Source organism: Lynx canadensis, chromosome E1, assembly GCF_007474595.2.
Source record: "Lynx canadensis isolate LIC74 chromosome E1, mLynCan4.pri.v2, whole genome shotgun sequence".
Lineage (NCBI taxonomy): Eukaryota > Metazoa > Chordata > Mammalia > Carnivora > Felidae > Lynx > Lynx canadensis.
The window spans coordinates 24,155,679-24,174,739 of record NC_044316.2 but is presented as its reverse complement, the minus strand read 5'-3'; the positions used below and the strand labels follow the sequence as shown (position 1 = coordinate 24,174,739).

The window sequence follows — 19,061 nt, the reverse complement described above, 5'->3', positions numbered from 1 at the left end:
TCAATAAAACACGACCGTCTATTCCTAAAGCCTGAGGTGCCACTCAAGGCCTATCACAATTCACCTATCCAGACTTATTAGGCCAGGTCCCCATCTTTGGGCCAGAGCTCACTCATCTGTTCCCTGACCAAGATATCCCACGCAGGGCTGTGACTTGGGTGAGTCAAGTGAAGAGTGTATGTTGTGAAATTTGAAGAGGCACTCTCTCAGGGCTGTGCAAGTGCAGGCTAACACCGGCAGGACCCTAAGACAGAGTCTCTTCTCTTTCACCTCTCTCTCCTGCCTTAGGTCTAAGCTTTGAACTCCCAGAGGGAAGAGGCTGTGGCTGCTACTGCCTGGGTGTCCCCAACCCAGCCTCTGGGCAGTGCAGTGATGTCACTTGGAGCTCAATAAACATTTGGCAGTTGTCAAGTCTCATCTTTCTTCCCTGAGAGAAAAAGGGCCTATGCTGGGAAAAGCACATGTACACCACTCGATCTAACCGATGGATCTAATTGGCCAGGGTCTGGACTTCTCATTTGCTAGACATAAGCAAATGAGATGTGGGGGGCCAGGGTAGGGGTGAGAACCCAGTGCCCTTGCAAGATTCAGAAAGTCCAAGCCAGAAGGTAAAGGACATTTAGTCCCACGTATTCTTTTTACATGTGGGGCAACAGAGCTGGAGAGTGACAGTGACTTGCTCCAAGCCACAGAGTACCTTAGAGACAGGGACAAGGCTACATAACAAGTTCTCCGACGACAACCGTGACCTAATCCTGGAAGCCAAAGCAGCTATTGGATGCACATCGAGTGTATCGACTGTCTACTTATCAGGACTGGAGCAATGAGCAGGATCGATCCATTGCTTTTGACTGCCAGTAAGTGCTGCTCGCCGATTGGTCCGGTTTAAGGAAACGGGGGGGGGGGGTGGGCGTGCACGTGGTACCCTCCGTCAGAGACTGGCGCTTTCGGGTGAGAGTGAGGCCGGGGAGCGACCATGGCGTCGCTGAATAGTAGCGCTGTCGTCTGCGTGATTTGCTTGGAGAAACCCAAATACCGCTGCCCCGCCTGCCGTGTGCCTTAGTAAGAGTGGGGGTCGTGGGGGAGGAGGCCGGGTGGGGCCTGCGGGGCGGCTCGGGGACCCGGCGGGGGCTGCGGGAGGGTCCGCGCGGCTTTCCGGGCCGACGAGGTCGTGGCCTCTGTTGTTGCAGCTGCTCCGTGGGATGCTTCCGGAAGCACAAGGTCAGGCCCTGCCCGCCCCCCCCCCCCCCCCCGAACTCCCGAGTGCTGGCAACCCCCGTCAAGCCCTGCCTCGCCCCAGGGGGAACCTCTACCTGTGAATGCTTCCTCGGGTTTCGAACAGTGAAAACTTTTGCTCTGCCTTTTCTTTCATAGACTTTTTTTTTTTTTTTTAAACAGTGAGTGGACTGCTTTGGCTGTCAGAGTCGACCCTGGTAGTTTCTTCATTTTAGTATTCTGACGCAGAAGCTGCTCTTGCTGAGGTTAACAAGAACGTTTTCTTTCCTTTAAAATGTTTTGTTAGTGGGATGCCTGGGTGGCTCGGTCGGTTAAGCGTCCGACTTCGGCTCAGGTCATGATCTCACGGTCCGTGAGTTCGAGCCCCGCGTCGGGCTCTGTGCTGACGGCTCAGAGCCTGGAGCCTGTTTCAGATTCTGTGTCTCCCTCTCTCTCTCTGCCCCTCCCCTGTTCATGCTCTGTCTCTCTCTGTCTCAAAAGTAAAAATAAAACGTTAAAAAAATTTTTTTTAAAATAAAATCTCCTTTAAAAAAAATAAAAAAATGTCTTGTTAGAAACGAGGTAGATCTGTTCACTGTAAAGAGTGATTAGTCTACATTTTAACTCCAATTCGGGGTCTCTTAGCCCTCAGGGACCCTTTCCAACGACCTTATGCTGGGTTGACTCTTTTGTTAAAGTTCCTCATTGGTTTCTTGCCTCTAGTGTCCTCCCTTCCAGACTCGGACTCAGTGGTCTTTTTCAAGCTGCTTCCCTCCCCGTTTTTGTTTTTTACCCCTAATGTCCCTGGAGCATTTTCAAAGGAAACTTTTTGGTTCAAGATAGACAGGAAAGAAGTAGAACTGCTTTGCTGGAAATACGGTTGTGGAGCCGGGATGGGTAGGCTTTGCTCTGGCTGTGCAGCCCAGGGTGGCCCAAGAACCCCTAAGGCAATCTGAGGTAATCTGGAGCTTTTAACTGTGTGGCCCTGCTGCTGCCAAGGTTTTCCTGAAGTGCACATTTGAGTAATTCATTCCCTTGAAAACTCCAGCCACTCTAGCAAAGGAAATTAGTTGGTGGTTCTTAACTTGGGTATTGCTCTCCCTAGGGAGATGCACTGTTACAATGTTTCTGTTTCACAGTAGCTGATGAGGGTTGGGGGCACTTCTGGCAATTGGTATTGACTCAGATAAACACCCTGTGGTGTGTGAGACTCACACCATTTCGGCCCTGAATACCACAGTGCCCTTGATGAGGGAGAGACACTGGTCTTGGGAAGAAAGGCCAGTCTTCTGTGTGGCATTCTTTTGTTCTTCCTCCACTTGTGTGGGCCCCAGCCTCCTGCCAGTCCTGCCCTCTCAATCAGCTGGTAGTTGCTTATCACCATGTCCTTGCACCTGACCCTATTCTTTCAGGGGTCTGGTCCAGCCATAGACCTTTCCCTCTGCCAGGAATGCTCTTTCCACCTGGCAGTGCCTCCTCTTTGTCTCCCAGCCCTCTCAGGTGACGTAGATCAGACTCTTCTCCATCTCTCTAGCCACCATCCCTAAGACTCAGCCCATTGAGGTGGGCCTGATGACTTCCATCTGTGTAATCCCAGTGGCACGTGGCACATGCAAATTTGGTATCTGAAACTGCTGAGAAAATAGTTTGGTAATTGAAGTCAGTGTGCCACTTGATCTTGGTGAAAGCCCTGTTAAGTTCAGCAGGGTAAGGAGTATGGGGATGGACCCTCGGGTGCATGAGGCCTATTTCCTCCACCCTCTGCCAAGCTCAGGGTTGCTTGTTTTCTGGATACTGCCCTTTGATTTGAACCCTCACTTCCTTTGCATCCATCCGTCTTCATCCCCACCCACATCCCTTACCTGGAACATACCTAGGTGCTGCTGGCTTGGTGGAGAGATGTGGCCTTGTCGTTAAAGTACGAGTGAGGTGCATCTGATTTGTGTCTCTTTCAGAGCAGTACAACTCTAAAACTCTTATTGAGAAAAAAAGATCAGCTGTTACTGCAAAAACTATAAAGCCTGCAGAAGACAAAGGTGGATTGGTTGATTTCAAACCAGCCAACCTAGGAAAAGGTTTCAGGTAAAAGAAGCCGAAAGGAAAGAGATGTGGGTTAGGGCAGGGAGTCAGGAATGATGGCACCTTCCTTAGCCTGGAGCACCAGGAGTGGGGCACCTGTTATGTATTATAGAGCAGCCTGAAGGTATTGTTAAGGACAAGAAACAAGGGGGGCAGAGGGGATAAATGCTGTAGCTGTAGTTTGGGAATGAGGGGTGGACCCTGCTGGCAGGATCCTTCTCCAGTCATGGCTTCAGTTCTCCCTCCACAGTCCTGGCTGGAGCTGTCAGTTCACCTGAGCTAGGCTCAGATGGGCGGCTGCCTTTGGCATAGGTCACCTTCCTGCTGCTGGGGGCTCCTTGGGATTTATTGGGAGAGTGGGCTGTCATCTCATCCATCTGTCCAGACTTCAGTATCTCCTGGGTGTCATGCCAGTCTTTGAAAGCAGTCCCTCCTGGTGCCTGAATATTCACAGCATGGGGATAGCCTGTTTCTGCCCTTTGAGAAACTTCTTTGTTGGGTTCAGGCAGTGCCAGAAATTTCTGGCCATGCTGAAAGCACAGGGCATTCATGTTAGCAGGTTTTTATAGAACACCTAGTTTTTTGGCCCCTGACAAGGCTGGAGCCATAGTGAGGGGAACTGGGTGATAGGAATTAGAAAATCAGGCTCCTGGCCTAAAGAACACAGAAACATGTAGAACAATATGTGAATACTAGGATGTATTTATTAAAGTCACTAATTCTTTGCTTTCACTTTCATTCCCTTTCTAAAAAGAGGAATGTTGGTACAGTTATAAATTCCAGAAAAAATTACTTTTGTCTACACCTACTTACTCCTGTCACTTGTGTGCACATTTTTAATCTACTGCAGTAGTTGTTAAAATCTGGCATCTAGGTTTTGTTTCTAGTCCTAATTAGTTGTGTTCTGTATTCCTTAGATGATGATGACTCTGTAGATGATTTTCTCAATAGTGATGAGGAAAAGGACAGTTTCTTTGCAGAATTTCAAGAATTTAGGTATGTCTGTTCTGTGTTTACTTCTTTGTCAACCACTGATATATTTAATCCAATGTGTAGAATGTGATTTTGTTATTAATAAGTAGTTGATCCTTGAACTGTGCAGGGGTTGCATGCCCCCCTCCCCCCCCAACTATCATGCAGTTGAAAATCTATATAACTTTTGACTCTCCTAGAATTTAACTACTAATAGCCTAGTGTTGACTGGAAGCCTTACCAATAACATAGTTGATTAACACATTTTGTATATGTATTATATGCTGTCTTCTTACAATAAATAGGAAAAGGAAATGTTAAGAAAATCATAAGGAAGAGAATACACTTACAGCACTGTATTTATGGGAAAAAAATCTGTATAAGTGGGCCTGTGCAGTTCAAGCCTGTTGTTCAGGGTCAGCTGCACTTGAGTATGGCATGCAGAGCCCTTCAGTTGCATGATTCTGTGAATATTTACTCAGGGCTTCAACACCTCCCAGCCTGCCTACAACTCTCTTGCCCTGGAATCCTACTGGGTTTGTGGGTTAGCAAAATTCTCTTCCTTCAAGCCTTGGTTCAGGTTACCCTTCCTTATCTAAACTTCACTTTTTGTCTTTCTCAGAAGTAAGCATTTTTTCACCTTTCCATGGGGCCTTGTAATGTACCACTTATTTTATAGTAATTTCTCTCTCCCACACTAATTTGTAGGGCAAGGGCCTGCATTTATTCCCATGTCCCCAGTGCTCCGTATATAGTCTAGCCATTAATGTGGACAGGGCAATCCCAGGATCTGGTTTTTCAGAGGGATGTGGGTGTTAACAGTGCCCAGCATTTGTGTAGGACTGTGCGGTCAGCCCTTATAGCAGTTCTGTGTGTGATTAGTGGACCAGTGTAATTCCTAAAGATAGATGGGAGTTTCATTGTTCTCATCGTAGGCTGACTCTGCTTGGCACCCACTCCCATGGTAGTGATTAGTTATACTGAGAGTGAAGCGGAGATATGAGGGTAGATATGAAAAGTTGTGTAAACTGCAAAAACACGCAGATATGAGTGTCCGTTCATTGCTACTGATCCTGCTTTGTGAGGATCAAGCACTTGCTTAAACAACATTCAGGGTATGTAATGTAACTGTCCTTACCCAGTGAGAACCTTCAGGCCTATGAAGAACAAAAACACGCCAACAGCTTAATGCTATTGTTTTCTGTATTTATCCCAGTAAGCTATTTTTTCCTAGTTGAAATGGCCTAAAGTTAAACTATTTACAGAGATGTCATGAACAAGAATCTGTGATGGCGTTTAACTTGGAAATCGTCTGATAGGCTGATCTCACCTTATTTATGTGAAGCATTGGTTCAGTTCTTGGTTTTAAAGGTTAAAGGGATACAGTTCTTGATATTTATTACATTAGATACATTTAGCTTTTAACTATCTCCATCTGTTCCACTGAACTCACATTGGCTTTCTTGTTCATTTTTAAGGGGAGTCTGCAGCATTAAGAAGCCTACTGTTCAGGGGCGCCTGGGTGGTTCAGTCGGTTAAGTGTAAGTGTCCGACTTCGACTCAGGTCATGATCTCGCAGTTTGTGAGTTCAAGCCCCACATCGGGCTCTGTGCTGACACCTCAGAGCCTGGAGCCTGCGCCTGCTTCAGATTCTGTGTCTCCTTCTCTCTCTGCCCCTCCCCCACTTGTGCTCTGTCTCTATCAAAAATAAATGTAAAAAAGAAGCCTACTGTTCAGTCCACACCTTAGACAGTTGATGGTCAGCCTCAATCAGGGGGACAAGGCAAAGCTCATGAGGGTCTACATGCAGGAGCCCTTGTTTGTGGAGTTTGCTGACTGCTGTTTATGGATTGTGGAACCATCCCAAGATAAGGATTCTTAAGATAGATTATTGTGTTGCTTGCTCAATCATGTGCATAGCACTCAGAACCTGCCCACTCCTCCTCCCAGGAGAACAGCTAGTGTGGGGCCCTGAGCAGGAGTGTGACTTCCAGGGTATAGGCCAACTGACCTAGGGTAGGCTGCACAAGTCTTTATCTCAAGTCCCATGGGCGTGGATTTCAGATAAGATGTGGATACTCAACATGGCAAACCCTTTATGGAGAGAGAACTTGACATTTGGGTGGTTGTCTTTAAATGTTTTAATTTGGGTACAGGTTAGACATAACATACGATACTGTTTGTCAAGTTTTATACCCATTTGAGTTAAAACTTGCTCACTGTTGCTAAATAAAATCAAGATATGGTTATTCTCTGGTAAATTGCATTGTTCATCCTTAGGTCATAAATGCTTGAAATTACATTAAATAAACCAACGTACTAAATAAGGTTTTGTTCTTTTTAAAGGAACTAAATGCAAATAACCCAGTCGAAATTTTGGGGTTAACTTCAAGCTGACATGGCCTGTTCTGTTTGCAGGGAATTGCAAGTGCCCCGGTGCAGTGATGAACCACACCAGTGAGTCGGATCTATGAAGGTAGTAAAATGTGGGAAGTTCTCTGTGGCCCTGAGGTTTCTTAGTCCTGGTTTGGTAACCAACCCATGACACCTGTCAGGGCTTGAGATGTAGATGGGAGCCCCATGCCACTGGTGGCTGTGGCAGCTCTAGGTTGCAGGCGGGAGCTGTCACTTGTTCACGTGTACTTAATGTTGCTGTGGGAGTAGTTTGGCAGCTTAGTGTTGATCGAATGTCTTTGGCAAGGCAGCTGGCAGGAAAAGGCCTTTTGGACACAAAGGCACTGAAGGATTGCTCAGCCTAGTGAGGCTAGGATGTCAGAATAACTCACATGTGGCCCAGGCTGTGTCTTTCCAGCAGAATCTGATTAAAGCCAGTAACACTGTGGAGTGAAGGTTCAGGGCAGATGTCAGCATAAGGCAGTGGAGACTTCCTGCAGTGGAACTTGATCGAGCCCTAGGGAGAGAGATACAGCTTACCTCTGGTTCCTAGGAGTGCCAGCTGTACGGGTGCCTAGAGCAAATGCTAGAAATGCAGGTATGGACAAGTACTGGTATCATTCAGTTAACGTTCTTTTCTCATTCTAAACCAGCGGCAAAGTCCAGAGTCCAAATATTTAATTTTATATTAAAATACAGAATTTCACATCCATTCTGTGTGATGCACAAGGGAGCTCTCCCCTACAAGGAGTATTTATTAACTGTCATACTCGTAAAACTGTTTACAACTGGAAGAGCAAACAGTTACACTTCTGTTTATACTCTGGCTAGCCTGCATGCTGTCATGGGAGATTTCATCCAGATTATGCCCTAGAGTAATTCCTCTGGTATGGAAATTCACTGTTTCCTTCTGTTTGCCTTGTCAGTGTCACTTAATCCTTGCTGTGACCCCATGTAATAGGTGAGTATTAGCCCATGTTCTACGCTGGCTGACTTTTACTCTGGCTGCCCATACTATAGAAACAGAGCTCTTGGACCACTGACTTACCTGCTTGTCATTTGCTCTGCTGGAACAGGAGATAAACCAAATGATAATTTGACAAAAGTGTTAAACCCAGTGCTATTTGAGGGAATAAGCTATCATCATAACCCAAATTTTTAAAAAGTGGGACTAATTAAGTGGAGATTCAGAGGAGATGCTAGAACACTCAGAGGCAGTTTTTAAAAAGTTGAAAGGGCTCTGGAAAATTCCTAGTTGTAATGATGGTAACAACCCGCCTGCAGCCAGCTGGGAAGCGCAGGCTTCTGGTTTCCTGAGCAGCATCAGGATGGCTCTGGTCCTAACATTAGTCCTGTTCCCACTGGGGACTCAAGGGCTTTGCCTCCTGCTTTCTACAAGGGACCCAGAGCCATGGTGGACAGGACCACCATCCTGTCACACAGCTTACCTGAGGCAGTGCTCGGATGGATGTGACACCAGCTTGTTCTTGTGCCGTCTGGACTGCGTAGCTACTGGGGTTGCCCATGGGGAGCTGGAGGCAGGCCCAAACCACCAGCTTCCTCTGAAAGCCACGTACACCCACAGCTGCATTGGCCAAGACCAGGCCCAGGGGCCAGAGGCGGATTATTGCTTCCAGGAGGCTGGTCTGTGCCTGGGGCAGCAGGAGGGAGCCCAAGGGAAGGGGAACTTGAGACACGTGTTTTTCTTGCACACCATCCAGTTCTTTAGAAGCAAGGAAGGCCATCCTGATCTTAAAAAAAAGAATGCCACTTTATAGCTTTCAATTGATTAGCTCTCTTAAGGGAAACCAAAACTATCTTTAATAAAACAGCTTAACAAGGTAAACTGAAGGGCACCTGGCTGGTGAACAGCTAGATACCTTCAACTAGACTGGCACCATGTGGCAGAACTTTACATCCAAGGCAGATGTACTTAGGTCTTACATGTGCTACTTTAAAAATAATAACCTTAAGATCTAATTGATATGCCACAAAATTCACCCCTTTAAAGTGTATATATAATTCCGTGGTTTTTAGTATATTTCCAGAGTTGCTTATGCCACTCTGTGTCCAAACCACCCTGCAGTGTCGGTGGTATTTTATACAAGAAAGCATACCAGTGTGCAGTGGCAGGGTCAGCATTCCACCCTGGGGCCACCTGATACCAGACTACCCACTGCCCGTCCTGACTGCTGGAGTCAGATACTCACCCTCCATTTCTGCCATGTGCGTTTGATGGCTGTGGCAGCTGCGTGCATTCTCTGGATGTGTTTCCGAGCTAACCAAGAACGAATGGCTAAGGTGTTTTGCCCAGAAACAAAGAAGTAAATGAAATGTTTAGAACTGTTAGTAGCCTGGCTCTGCAGCAACACCCAATCTGCTGAAGAAGTTTGGAATAGATACTTTTTCAATGAATGGCTACCTTGTGCCACTATGTAGGGTAAGGAGCTAATAAAGAGAATACCTCAAGAAAACCTGGCTCTGAAGAACACCCCTCACACTGTTTAGACTGGGAGAGACCCTACCTGCAAAGGCAGCTGGGAGGCTTACCTGCCTCAGGCTTTGGCTGGGGCAATGCCCAGGGGAGAAGAAGTGTCTCTTATCTGGGGAGTCTTCAGTTGAATTTGTTTGCTGGCTTTATGAATTCACAAATGGTGACCCCACCATGCACCCACATGTTGGTAAAGGTAATGACTACTGGATGGCAGACTGGTTGGCAATTTTTGTTTCCTTCTCTTGCAATTTCAGCATTTTCTGGTTCTTTATGGTACCATCATATTCAGAAAAAGGACCATTCCATTAAATATTAATATTTGGGTTCTAGAAAACTAAAAAGTTTAAAGACCAATCTAAATCTTGTTATTTCACCAACCCTGACGGTTCTATAATGTTTCCTTATGCAATTGTTTTATGCCTATACACACAGAAACACGCCTGAGGAAGGTGGCATCGCCCTTGACGTGTGGTTTGGCATCCTGGTTTGAACGGAATGCTAGAAGTAGTTTTGGTTAAATTTAAAATATTATTCAAGGGGCGCCTGGGTGGCTCAGTCAGTTGGGTGTCCGACTTCGGCTCAGGTCACGATCTCGCAGTCTGTGAGTTCGAGCCCCGCGTCAGGCTCTGTGCTGACAGCTCAGAGCCTGGAGCCTGTTTCCGATTCTGTGTCTCCCTCTCTCTTTGACCCTCCCCCGTTCATGCTCTGTCTCTGTCTCAAAAATAAATAAACGTTAAAAAAAAAAAATCTTAAAAAAAAAAATAATAAAATAAAATAAAATATTATTCAAAAAGACTTCTTAGCTGGGGCTCCTGGGTGGCTCAGTCTGTTAAGCATCTGACTTCAGTTCAGGTTATGATCTCGTGGTTCATGAGTTCGAGCTTCGCGTCAGGCTCTGGGCTGACAGCTCAGAGCCTGGAGCCTACTTCAGATTCTGTGTTTCCCTCTCTCTCTCTGCCCCTCCCCCACTCATGCTCTGTCTCTCTCTCAAAAATAAAAAACATTAAAAAAAAAAAAGATTTCTTAGCTGCATCATAAGAGCGGTCTATAATAACAGCTGTCAGATATTTGGGTTGTTATTCTAGTATTTTTATTTTCAAAATAAGACTGCTGTGAACATGGTTCCTATATCTCTTCCTTTAATGAATCAAAACTGAAGGTCAGTTTTACCTTCTTACACTCAGCAGGTAATGATTTATCATATAGGCAAAGGAAGACAGCATAAACTGCTCTCTAGGTCTGGGAAAGGGGAATTAAAGGCAAATTTTTAGCCTCTGCTGCCTACAGAGCACCCCACCCTTATTTGTGGTGTGACCTGGCTTCCATTAAACTGGAGAGACACTCTGGGTGAGGTGAATCAGGATTCAAGTCCCAGGGTACCATAGGCTTGTGCTGTCAAGGTCTTGACGCTGGGACACAGCTTTAGTATATGGGGGTTCAAGCAGCAGCATTTCAAAGGAAACCTGTAGTGTGCAAGGTCTGCAGCAGCTGACAGGGACTGCATCCAGGTCCGTCTGCTGGCCTGGAACCGTGGCTGTGTGCCCAAGAGCCCCACCCCTCCTACCTGCCTGGATGAGCGTGGCGGCCTGCCTCTGCCTCTCCTGCTTGCGGTGCCGGTGTCGCCTCCAGCTTCCCTGGATGCAGCAGGCACACTGCTCTAGCACCTGGGCACGCCCACATTCCAGAAGCTCCAACTGAGAGGAGGGGTATCCACTGAAGTCTGCAGCCTCTCCTCCCACTGCCCTGAGGTGAACCCACACTCTGTCCTGCTAAGCAGAGCATGCAGCTAGTGAACTACCCTCCTCATCACATCAGCTTACCATGGAGTCAGTCATAAACACTTTGGTCCTGCCACAATGCACTGGGACTGGTGTGGCCTCGGCTGGGTCACCAGGTGTGGCTGCTGCCTGAGTTAGAGCTGGAAGAGTATGGAGGATGTCCTGGAGAAGAGGTTGCAGTGTGGCTCCCTTGGTATGTGGAGACCATTCTATGGGATGGGAGACAGAGGTCTCATCAGCTCTTGGTCATCTACACGCTTCTGTGGACTTAAGAAACTGGTTCTGGTCTCCCCATACTCCATAGGCTTCTTTGCTGCTGTTCTTGCCTCTAACCACTTCCACCTTTTTTGGGGGCAGAAGTGACCCCTCTGTTGTTCTTCAGGCCCCTGGCTATTCTGAGGAATACCGGAAACCCCACTTGTGGCTGGCCCACAGCCTCCATTTCTGTGGGTCCCCCAGGCAAGCTGGCAAAGGGCAGCTGGTGCCTGGATTCCAACCTCCAACCAGCCAGCATCTGTTCCAAGGCCCCAAATATGCCGAGGGCCAAGCAGGGCAGGTGGACCACTCCCTAAGCCCCTCACCCCTTAACTCCCTGCCATGTATGGGAAAAGGGAGAACACCTCCCAGTCCCAGGGAGGCCCAGCAGGTCCCCATGTCACATTGTGCATAGCTGGCTCTTGCAGAGGGAGGATTTACCTGAGGGCTCTGACCACCTTTTGCTGCCCAGTGCCTCTCTGGAGACAGAGGCTGCCAAAGAAGACGCCGCAGACGAGAAATCCCAAAATCAACCAGGGGCGAATGGGGCTTTGGGCACAAGACACAGAGCAGTAGAGCAAATCATGAGAGGAGAAGGAAAGAGGTGGAGAAAAAGAATGAAAGGAAAGTGATAAAACTAAGCCCAAGAGAGGAAGGAAATCAGGACTGTCCCAGGCCTGACAAGCCCCAAGGTAAGGCTGTGTGGGTGCAAGCAGATGCTGCTGGGCTAGGGTCCTACTGGGCATTGGTCTCATACTCTGTCCTTGGCCTCTTCCTCCTCCACCTATGCCAGGGTCTTACCCTACATGCTGACAACCCCCAAACTGGGGCCAAGGTCCAGACCTTTCCTTTGATATTAGGGCTTGCTGAGTGCCTGGCAGACATTTCCACTGGATGACTGTAGGGACCTGGAGCTCAAGTCAGTCCTGCAGAGCTCAGCAGCTACCCCCAAGCCTCTCTACCTTCTCTCAACTCTAGTCAACCTAACAACCTCACTCCCAAGGCCTGCCATGGGCCCCCTAACAGTGGTCTCCAGAAAGCATATGGCTGACATCACTCCCTTCCTCCTCTGAGATGTCCTCATCTGCCCAGAGAATAGAGCTCTGCTCCTGTGACATGGCCTGCCTGTTACCCCAGTCTCACCTCCAACTGTTCTCTGCCTTTACAAGTTCTACACACACAGTGTTGTCTCCTGCCTGCAGGCCTCTGTTCAACTACCTGTCCCGTGGAATGCCCTTCACTTGGCTAATACCACTGGTCTTCAAACACCACTTCCTCCAGGAAGCCTTCCCTGATTCATACCTCCCCAGCACTACCCACAGCATTCTGTTCCTAGCTCTGCCTATCATCTTTCTCCACTGTCTTCTTTTAGTCTGTTTCCCCCAGTGAACCAAGAACCTCGAGGACAGGGCTGTGTTTTACTCCTCTCTGAATGTCCAACCCCCTAGCCCTGAGATGGCCCAGGACAGGTGCTCAGTAAACTGTGCTTGAACAAATGACTAGCAAATGGGCCCCACTCACCTGAATGTCTTTCATCAGGAGATGGGCTATGGGATCCAGGGGATGTGCGAGTACAGAGCCTTCTCAGTAATTCATATCGTTCCACGAAGTTCTGGTGAGGGATTCTAGAAGCCAGAGCAGGCAGAAGAAAACAATGAAGTGACAGCTGTGAGCCTGGGACAGCACTTGGGGCTAACGGGAGTTACTCTATTTAATCTACTCAACAACCGAGTGAGGTGCTACCATGACTGCCCACTGAATGGATGAGGTTGTGGTTGTGGAGAGACTACACAGTGGAGACCATTTTAAACTGGACCTGCTCTTCTACAGCCTTGGTCTACCTAAACAAAGCTTCTCACTCTTTTAGTAGGGGATTTTTGGCCTGCCTCCTTCCAAACGGGCTTGCTGGCTCCTCCCCAACTGGATCACTCATACAGTCAGCCACATCTGTTGCTTCTCTGACTCCACAGCATCCCCTGCTTCCTCCTGATTTTTCTGCTCCCCTTCACCTCAACACTTAAACAGCCGATGACACCCTGTATGTATTTATACCTCCTCCTCCCGAGTCTGGCTTCTGTCCCCAACACTGTTCCAGTGTGACTCTTGTTGCAGCCATCAGCAAACACCATGCCACCAAATCCAGCAACTGGCCTCTGGCAGGTGCCCGGCTGACCCCTGTCCCCATACAGCTCTCTCAGCCCCCAGGACCCCTGTGAGCTTGGCTTCCTCCTTCACCCACAACTCCCAAGTTGCTGGTGCTGGTTTCTCGTCATCTACCTACCCACTCTCTAAATGTGAATGTTGCTCAGTGAATGGCTTCAGACCCCTCTTCTCTCCCCACTGTGATTTCCTCCTTGCTCATGGTGTTACAACCCACCAAGGACAGATCCTCATGTACCCTCCAGTTCCTAAAGCTCTGGGCCCCAAGCCTGTCTTATAACCACTGCAAACCTGACAAGGCCACATTCCTGACTCCCCTCCTATCCCACCTCCAGCCTGTGCCTTCCCCAGACATCCTATCTCAGGGACAGGATTTCCTGATTCATCCACTTGCCTCAGATAGAAGCCTGGGAGTTATGTGTGCAACCTGGAAGCTGACTGCTCCCCTGCCCACATCCCATGATCAATCACCCTACAGTCCTGATTCTATCACAAACCACAGTCCAATTTAACCCATGTCTCTCCATTTTTCATGGTTGCCACCCTCTTGTGGCCACCATCTTGCCTATACACCTGCGCAATAGCCTCCTCACGCATCTTTTCCCTTCTCTTCTGACCCTGTGTCCAACGTCCACACGGTAGCCACAGAACATGAATGAGAGCACAGCACTCTCTCCTCACAATGTCCAGCAGCTTCCCAGCCCTCTGGAAAAACTGCCAAGTCCTCATGGGACTTCTGAGGCCCCTCTCCCCCCATTTCTCTATGTGCAGGCACTTTAGCATCTCGGTTCCTAAGCTCGAGCTTTGTGCTTGCTGTTTCCTCCCCCAAATCTTCCCAGGTTGGCCCCTTCCCTCCCCAGAGGCCTGAGCTGCTTAGAGGGGTCCATCCCCAACCAGCCCAAAGATCCTCTTCCCCATTAGTCTACCTAGCAGCACTTTGTCTCTTTCCTAGCACTGATTAACTTAATACTTCTTGTTCTTGACTCCACAGGAATGTAAGCCCCAAGAGGCAGAGGCTCACCTTCCTTTTTCACTGATGCTAGCAACAGTGCCTGGTGCAAAACAGTACACAGAAAGGGAATGGATAAATGAACAAGTGAAATCTCTTGAGTTCCAGGTTGACTTCTGCAGACCTGCCTCTTTCTCTTCACCTCCACATCCTGCTCTGGGCTGGGCAGGTCTTGTCACGCCAGAGTCCCAAGCTCCACCCCAACACTGGCCCTGCCCACTGTGGGGCCTGGCCCACTTACCGGATGGGGAAGCCAGCGGCACTGATGTGAATGGTCTCCACAAGGCCACAGGCCTCCAGCTGACTGAGGACCTGCATTGGTGAGGAGACAGGGTGGGCACCTGTGGTGTGGGACCAGCAGACCAGAAATACCACTCCTCCTGCCCTCTGAGGCTCTGGTCCGTGTGAACCTGCAGGCTGTCCTCATGCTTGACTGATGAGGGTATACTCTCCTGCTTCTGATACCGTGGAGGTAAGTGCTGGTCCTACTTCTGTCTCACCACTCCCAGCTGTGCAGAGACTCTGCCTTATGATGCAGCCTAACCCAATTTGTTTATTTATTTTTATATTTTGTGGGCAGTGGGGTAAATCATAGCTGAGGAGCAGGAGAGGTTAAATTGTAAAGATTAATTAGGACCTTAGTGGAGAAATCCTGGCCGTAAACCCTAAGGCCAGTTGACTGTGGGACACTCTCCAGCATCCAGCACTCATGCCTCATCCCCATCACAGCCCAGTACCCTGAACAAAGGGCAGCTGCTGGCCATCAACTTTTGTGCAAATTAGAAAAAAACTCTACCTCTGGTCAGAAGTGGCCACACTGTGCACAGACTGCAAGATGATTCAGACCCTTCAGCTAATCACCCAATCCTCCGGGCAGCTTCAGTCTCATCAGGGCACATGGACTGGTGAGCAGAATGTAAGATGCAGTGGAGGCTTCCTGGCTAGCTCACTGTGCCATGCACAGACCACAAGAACATACATGACTGCCCTGCCAAAGCAGGGGCGCAAGATGCCCTAGTGTCAAACTCAACCCAAGAGACTCGCTCTGGTCACTCCACTTGGGCCGAAGTTCTGCCTTTCGTCCCTTCAGGGCCTTGGCCAGATAGGGCTCCCTACAAAGCAGCTCTGGCCCAGTGAATTACCTCCTCCTGGAGAAAGGTGTGCGCCTGGCCCTGGCTGTTGGGCTTGATGCAGCGAATGTAGTGGGGCGTGGTGCTATGCAGAACCTGCAGAAGCTGCTCCAGGGAGGCCTGCAGCGGGGAGAATGAGGAGCCAGACAGATTGAGGCTGCCTGTGGGCATCAGTGGGGCCCTGGTTAGTGACGGCATCAAACATCCCCTGGCAGTCTTCACAGCCCTGAGACGGATATCCTCCCAGGCCCTGGGATGATTATGGGAGGTGCTCACTGAGTCCATGCGCCCTCCTTGCCTGAGCTCCCAATGCCCCTCACCTCCACTTCTAGGGACCTTCCTCCTTCCTGACCTGTGATCTGTACCTGGTTGGTCTCCACTCCCCACAACTACCCCCCCCCCCCTCCGCTCACCAGAACAATCTTCCTGGAAGAGAACAATCTCAGAAGCCATTCATTCAGGCAACAATTGTTCTCATTAAGCCCAGACATAGTCAGTCTGCTGCTCAGAGCCCAGGGTCTGATGGGGTCACACGAATGTGTGTCGTGCACCCCCTCAGTAGCGTGTCTGAGGCTAGGCAGGAAAGAGCTAACCAAACCTGGGCTCCACCAAGTGGTTCCACTAGGAGGTAATGATTAGGCTGAAATTTGAAGGACTAGAAGGAATCAACTAAGACAGGAGGTGTGGAGGGTGGGAGTCTGGGATGGGGCTGGGGATGGGGTGGGGAGTGGTACAGGCAAGGGAGGGGCATCCCAGGAAGGTGGAGCAGAATGTCAAGGGTTGAGGGCAGAAAGCATAAGGTGCTGGAGGAGGTTGACAAATCTGCAAGCCAAGGACAGGGCTTGAGCAGGAAGCCGGAGAGCTAGGAATGGACTGGGACACAGAGGTTCATGTAACTATTGTTCCTCCATGACCACCCTATTGGCCGTGGGTGAGAGGCCCACTGTGCCACCCATTAAGCCCCTAGGCTTCCTGTCATGTCAGTTATGTCTATTTGTTGGTTTTCTGTTTTGGTCTTCCTCATGAGGCTACCAACTCCGTGCAGACTGGGACTATGTCTACTCACTTGTCAACGTTCCCCAGCAAACCACCAATCCTGGGAGGTGCTTGGTAAATATTTGAGATTGATGAGTGAATCAAGCACATTCTATCAGCACCCCCAGCACCCACCTTGAACTTGGACACCACAGTCAAAACAGGGGCTCTGCTCTGGCCAGAGGGCTCTTCCTGGGACTTCTCTTCAGGGTCCATAGGAAATAGCACCTTGAGTAGGGGGTCCTGGGATTGCTGTAGGAGCCTGGTCAGCTCAGGGGGGACAGGGTCCTATTAGGAAAGGACAAGGACAGCAGGTAAGGGCAGGTGGAGTGCTACCAGGGTTGTCCCCAGGTTTGCCAGCCCTGCTCACCCAAGCCCCAGAAGAAGGGATTCTACGGGAGACCCACTGTGACATGGGTCATTTCTGGGCAGCTTATGCCTGATTAGCAGAGATGTCAGGCAGGTAGGCCAAAGAGGTGACTTGGATTCTGGGAGGATATTCAGGAGAGAGAGAATGCAAGACAAGAATCTTCCATGTATATGCAGCAATGACTCAACACCTCATTTCACGCAGGCCCCCACAGGCTGTGGTTCAGCCCCCACCTTGTTCTTCTCCACCAGACCTGCCGTGTGGTACTGCACAGGCCCTGCATAATGCACCACGATGAAGCTGGGCTCCCGGCTGAGCTTGTTGTGGCCCAGGCAGGGACTGCCTGCCAGGGCACTCTCGATGCGTGTCTGGAGCTGGGCTGCACTGCTTGGCCGATTAAGGCGGCATTCCTGCATGGGATGCAATGGACACTCAGCCACAAATATGAGACAGGCTCGCCACAACCATCATGGATCCCCCCCGCCCCCCACCAGCAGCATAGCTGTCACATAGGCATCATAGTGACCCTGAGAGGGAAGGAACATAGGGATTAGCAAACCCATTTGGCAGATGGGAAGAGAGAGACACAGAGAGGGCCTAGTATGGTCTCTGAAGCCCCAGAAAAGCCCAGAGACCAACTCTGGTGCTTAGCATACTAGTTGACCCTACCTCATTTATGAGGGAGCAGATACTGATGGGGCTTCCCTCAATGAGATCCAAACAGGCCTGGTTGTCCTGGTAGTTGACAAAGGACCAGTCCAGGCCCTCAACTGCATATTCCTCCTAGGGGACCAAAGGTGGCAGTTGGGTGGCAGGAGAAAGCATCTGTGATCTGAGGCCCAGATAGGTCATCCATGGCTGGCCTCAGTACCACAGGATATTCCAGAACAGCATCAAATAAGGAACTAAAGGCTCTGGGTCAGACCCTGGAAGGAGCACTCCACTTCTCACCTGCTGAGCCCTCAGGTAGTGAGCCACAAAGTGCTGTTGTAGCTTCTCGTTGGCATAGTTGATGCACAACTGTTCCAGACTGTTATTGGGAAATGATTCAAATCCATATACATCCAGCAGGCCTGAGAGGATGGGGCAGAACCCATGGGGCCACTGCAGGGAGCAGGGGCAGGGGTACTACAGGAGTCCAGGGTGAAACCTCATACTTGGTACCCTGGAGAGGTTGAGTGAGCAGGACACCCAGCAGTGGGCACAGTAAACACAATGCCCTGGGATGGGTCGCATCTCCACTTCATGGCCCCTCAGAATTCAAAGCAGGAAGAAAGGCTGAATAAGGTGTGAGGGGCAGCCTAGGGAACATTTCGTGTCCAATCCAATTTAGAGGGCTTTGATCTCACCAGCCCTGTTGGTATCTAGAATTCCACTGTCTCTTGAGCAAACCTCACATCTTTGAGCTTTACTTCCTCCTCCACCTGACTACCCCACCCCAGTTCCAACCATGTTACCATGTCCCCCAAAATCCCTTCTAATCTAGCCATTGTGCCTATCCCCTCACAGTTCTCCTGAGGCTGGAGCTGTTTCAGGGGAGAGGAGGGGCCCTCACAGACAAAACACCATCTGAGTCTGCCTGGAGAGCTACAGATGGCTCAGATGTGGGCACCGAGAACACACAGACACCCTTGCCCAGACACTGGTGGACGAGGAGATGGGGGTGCAGAGAAGGGAAAAGAGCTGCCTGGAGTTGCACACTGGACTGGACTGTTTTTTCGAAGGAGTGCTCCTAAAAGGGTGAGCCCCTGCTACCTATGAAAGTGGTCCAGGAGTCAGGGTCTGCACAGATGCTGCTATTGATCACGGATACCAGCCAGTCAAACAGCCTGTTGGGGTGGGGGTGGAGGGAGAGAGGACTCTGGTGAGAGGTCAGGTAAGCCTGAGGGATAGCAAAACTGCTCCTCCAGCCAGGATGCCACACTCTGAAGGGCCTGTATTCCCAGCCAGACAGGCCAAAGGATCAAACCCTTTCCTCCCATTTGCTGCCCATCCCATTTTGCCCCACTACGAATGCAGGCTTGTGGTCATGCATGTTCCTAGGATGCACAAACCCGGCCTGTCCTCCCAACAAGACTGAACACACGACCGGTAGACTCTGGGGCTAGACAGGGAATGGGACTCCATCAGTCACTTGGCCGGACACCCAGCTATTGTCTTAACTGGAAGG

The 19,061-nt window shown here is 49.7% G+C and overlaps 2 protein-coding genes across 10 annotated transcripts in view; one reads left to right on the top strand and one right to left on the bottom strand.

Annotated features, from left to right (window-relative positions):
- The first annotated feature begins 939 nt into the window (after positions 1-939).
- ZNHIT3 (zinc finger HIT-type containing 3) lies at positions 940-18,653 on the top strand. 4 transcript variants are annotated; one of them, XR_003964534.1, is made up of 7 exons: positions 940-1,062; positions 3,171-3,297; positions 4,212-4,290; positions 5,745-5,807; positions 6,685-7,621; positions 14,339-14,828; positions 18,401-18,653. XR_003964534.1 is itself a non-coding variant. In XM_030294871.1 (2 exons), exons 1-2 carry the CDS (start codon positions 977-979, stop codon positions 1,372-1,374), a joined length of 270 nt encoding a protein of 89 aa, XP_030150731.1. In that variant the 5' UTR covers positions 940-976; the 3' UTR covers positions 1,375-1,392. The 4 variants fall into 4 exon arrangements, 1 of the variants encoding a protein (XP_030150731.1); XR_003964535.1 differs by lacking the exons at positions 14,339-14,828; positions 18,401-18,653 and adding an exon at positions 9,587-9,735 and having other exon boundaries at positions 6,685-6,742; positions 7,587-7,621; XR_003964536.1 differs by lacking the exons at positions 3,171-3,297; positions 4,212-4,290; positions 5,745-5,807; ... (1 more) ...; positions 14,339-14,828; positions 18,401-18,653 and adding an exon at positions 1,399-1,533.
- MYO19 (myosin XIX) overlaps positions 6,390-19,061 on the bottom strand; it is a 32,009-nt gene continuing 19,337 nt past the window's right edge. For 5 of the 6 annotated variants that reach the window (XM_030294866.2, XM_030294864.2, XM_032591140.1 and 2 more), the window contains 13 exons: positions 18,647-18,720; positions 17,843-17,964; positions 17,561-17,674; positions 17,125-17,301; positions 16,657-16,809; positions 15,499-15,606; positions 14,598-14,668; positions 12,709-12,812; positions 10,975-11,141; positions 10,719-10,848; positions 8,871-8,956; positions 8,109-8,411; positions 6,390-7,177 (listed from right to left, as the gene is read on the bottom strand). In XM_030294866.2, coding sequence (XP_030150726.1) covers positions 7,049-7,177; positions 8,109-8,411; positions 8,871-8,956; positions 10,719-10,848; positions 10,975-11,141; positions 12,709-12,812; positions 14,598-14,668; positions 15,499-15,606; positions 16,657-16,809; positions 17,125-17,301; positions 17,561-17,674; positions 17,843-17,964; positions 18,647-18,720 — 1,738 coding nt within the window. In that variant the 3' untranslated portion in view covers positions 6,390-7,048. Of the gene's footprint in view, positions 7,178-8,108; positions 8,412-8,870; positions 8,957-10,718; positions 10,849-10,974; positions 11,142-12,708; positions 12,813-14,597; positions 14,669-15,498; positions 15,607-16,656; positions 16,810-17,124; positions 17,302-17,560; positions 17,675-17,842; positions 17,965-18,646; positions 18,721-19,061 lie in introns of those variants that run through there. The other variant, XM_030294868.2, reaches the window with a different exon arrangement.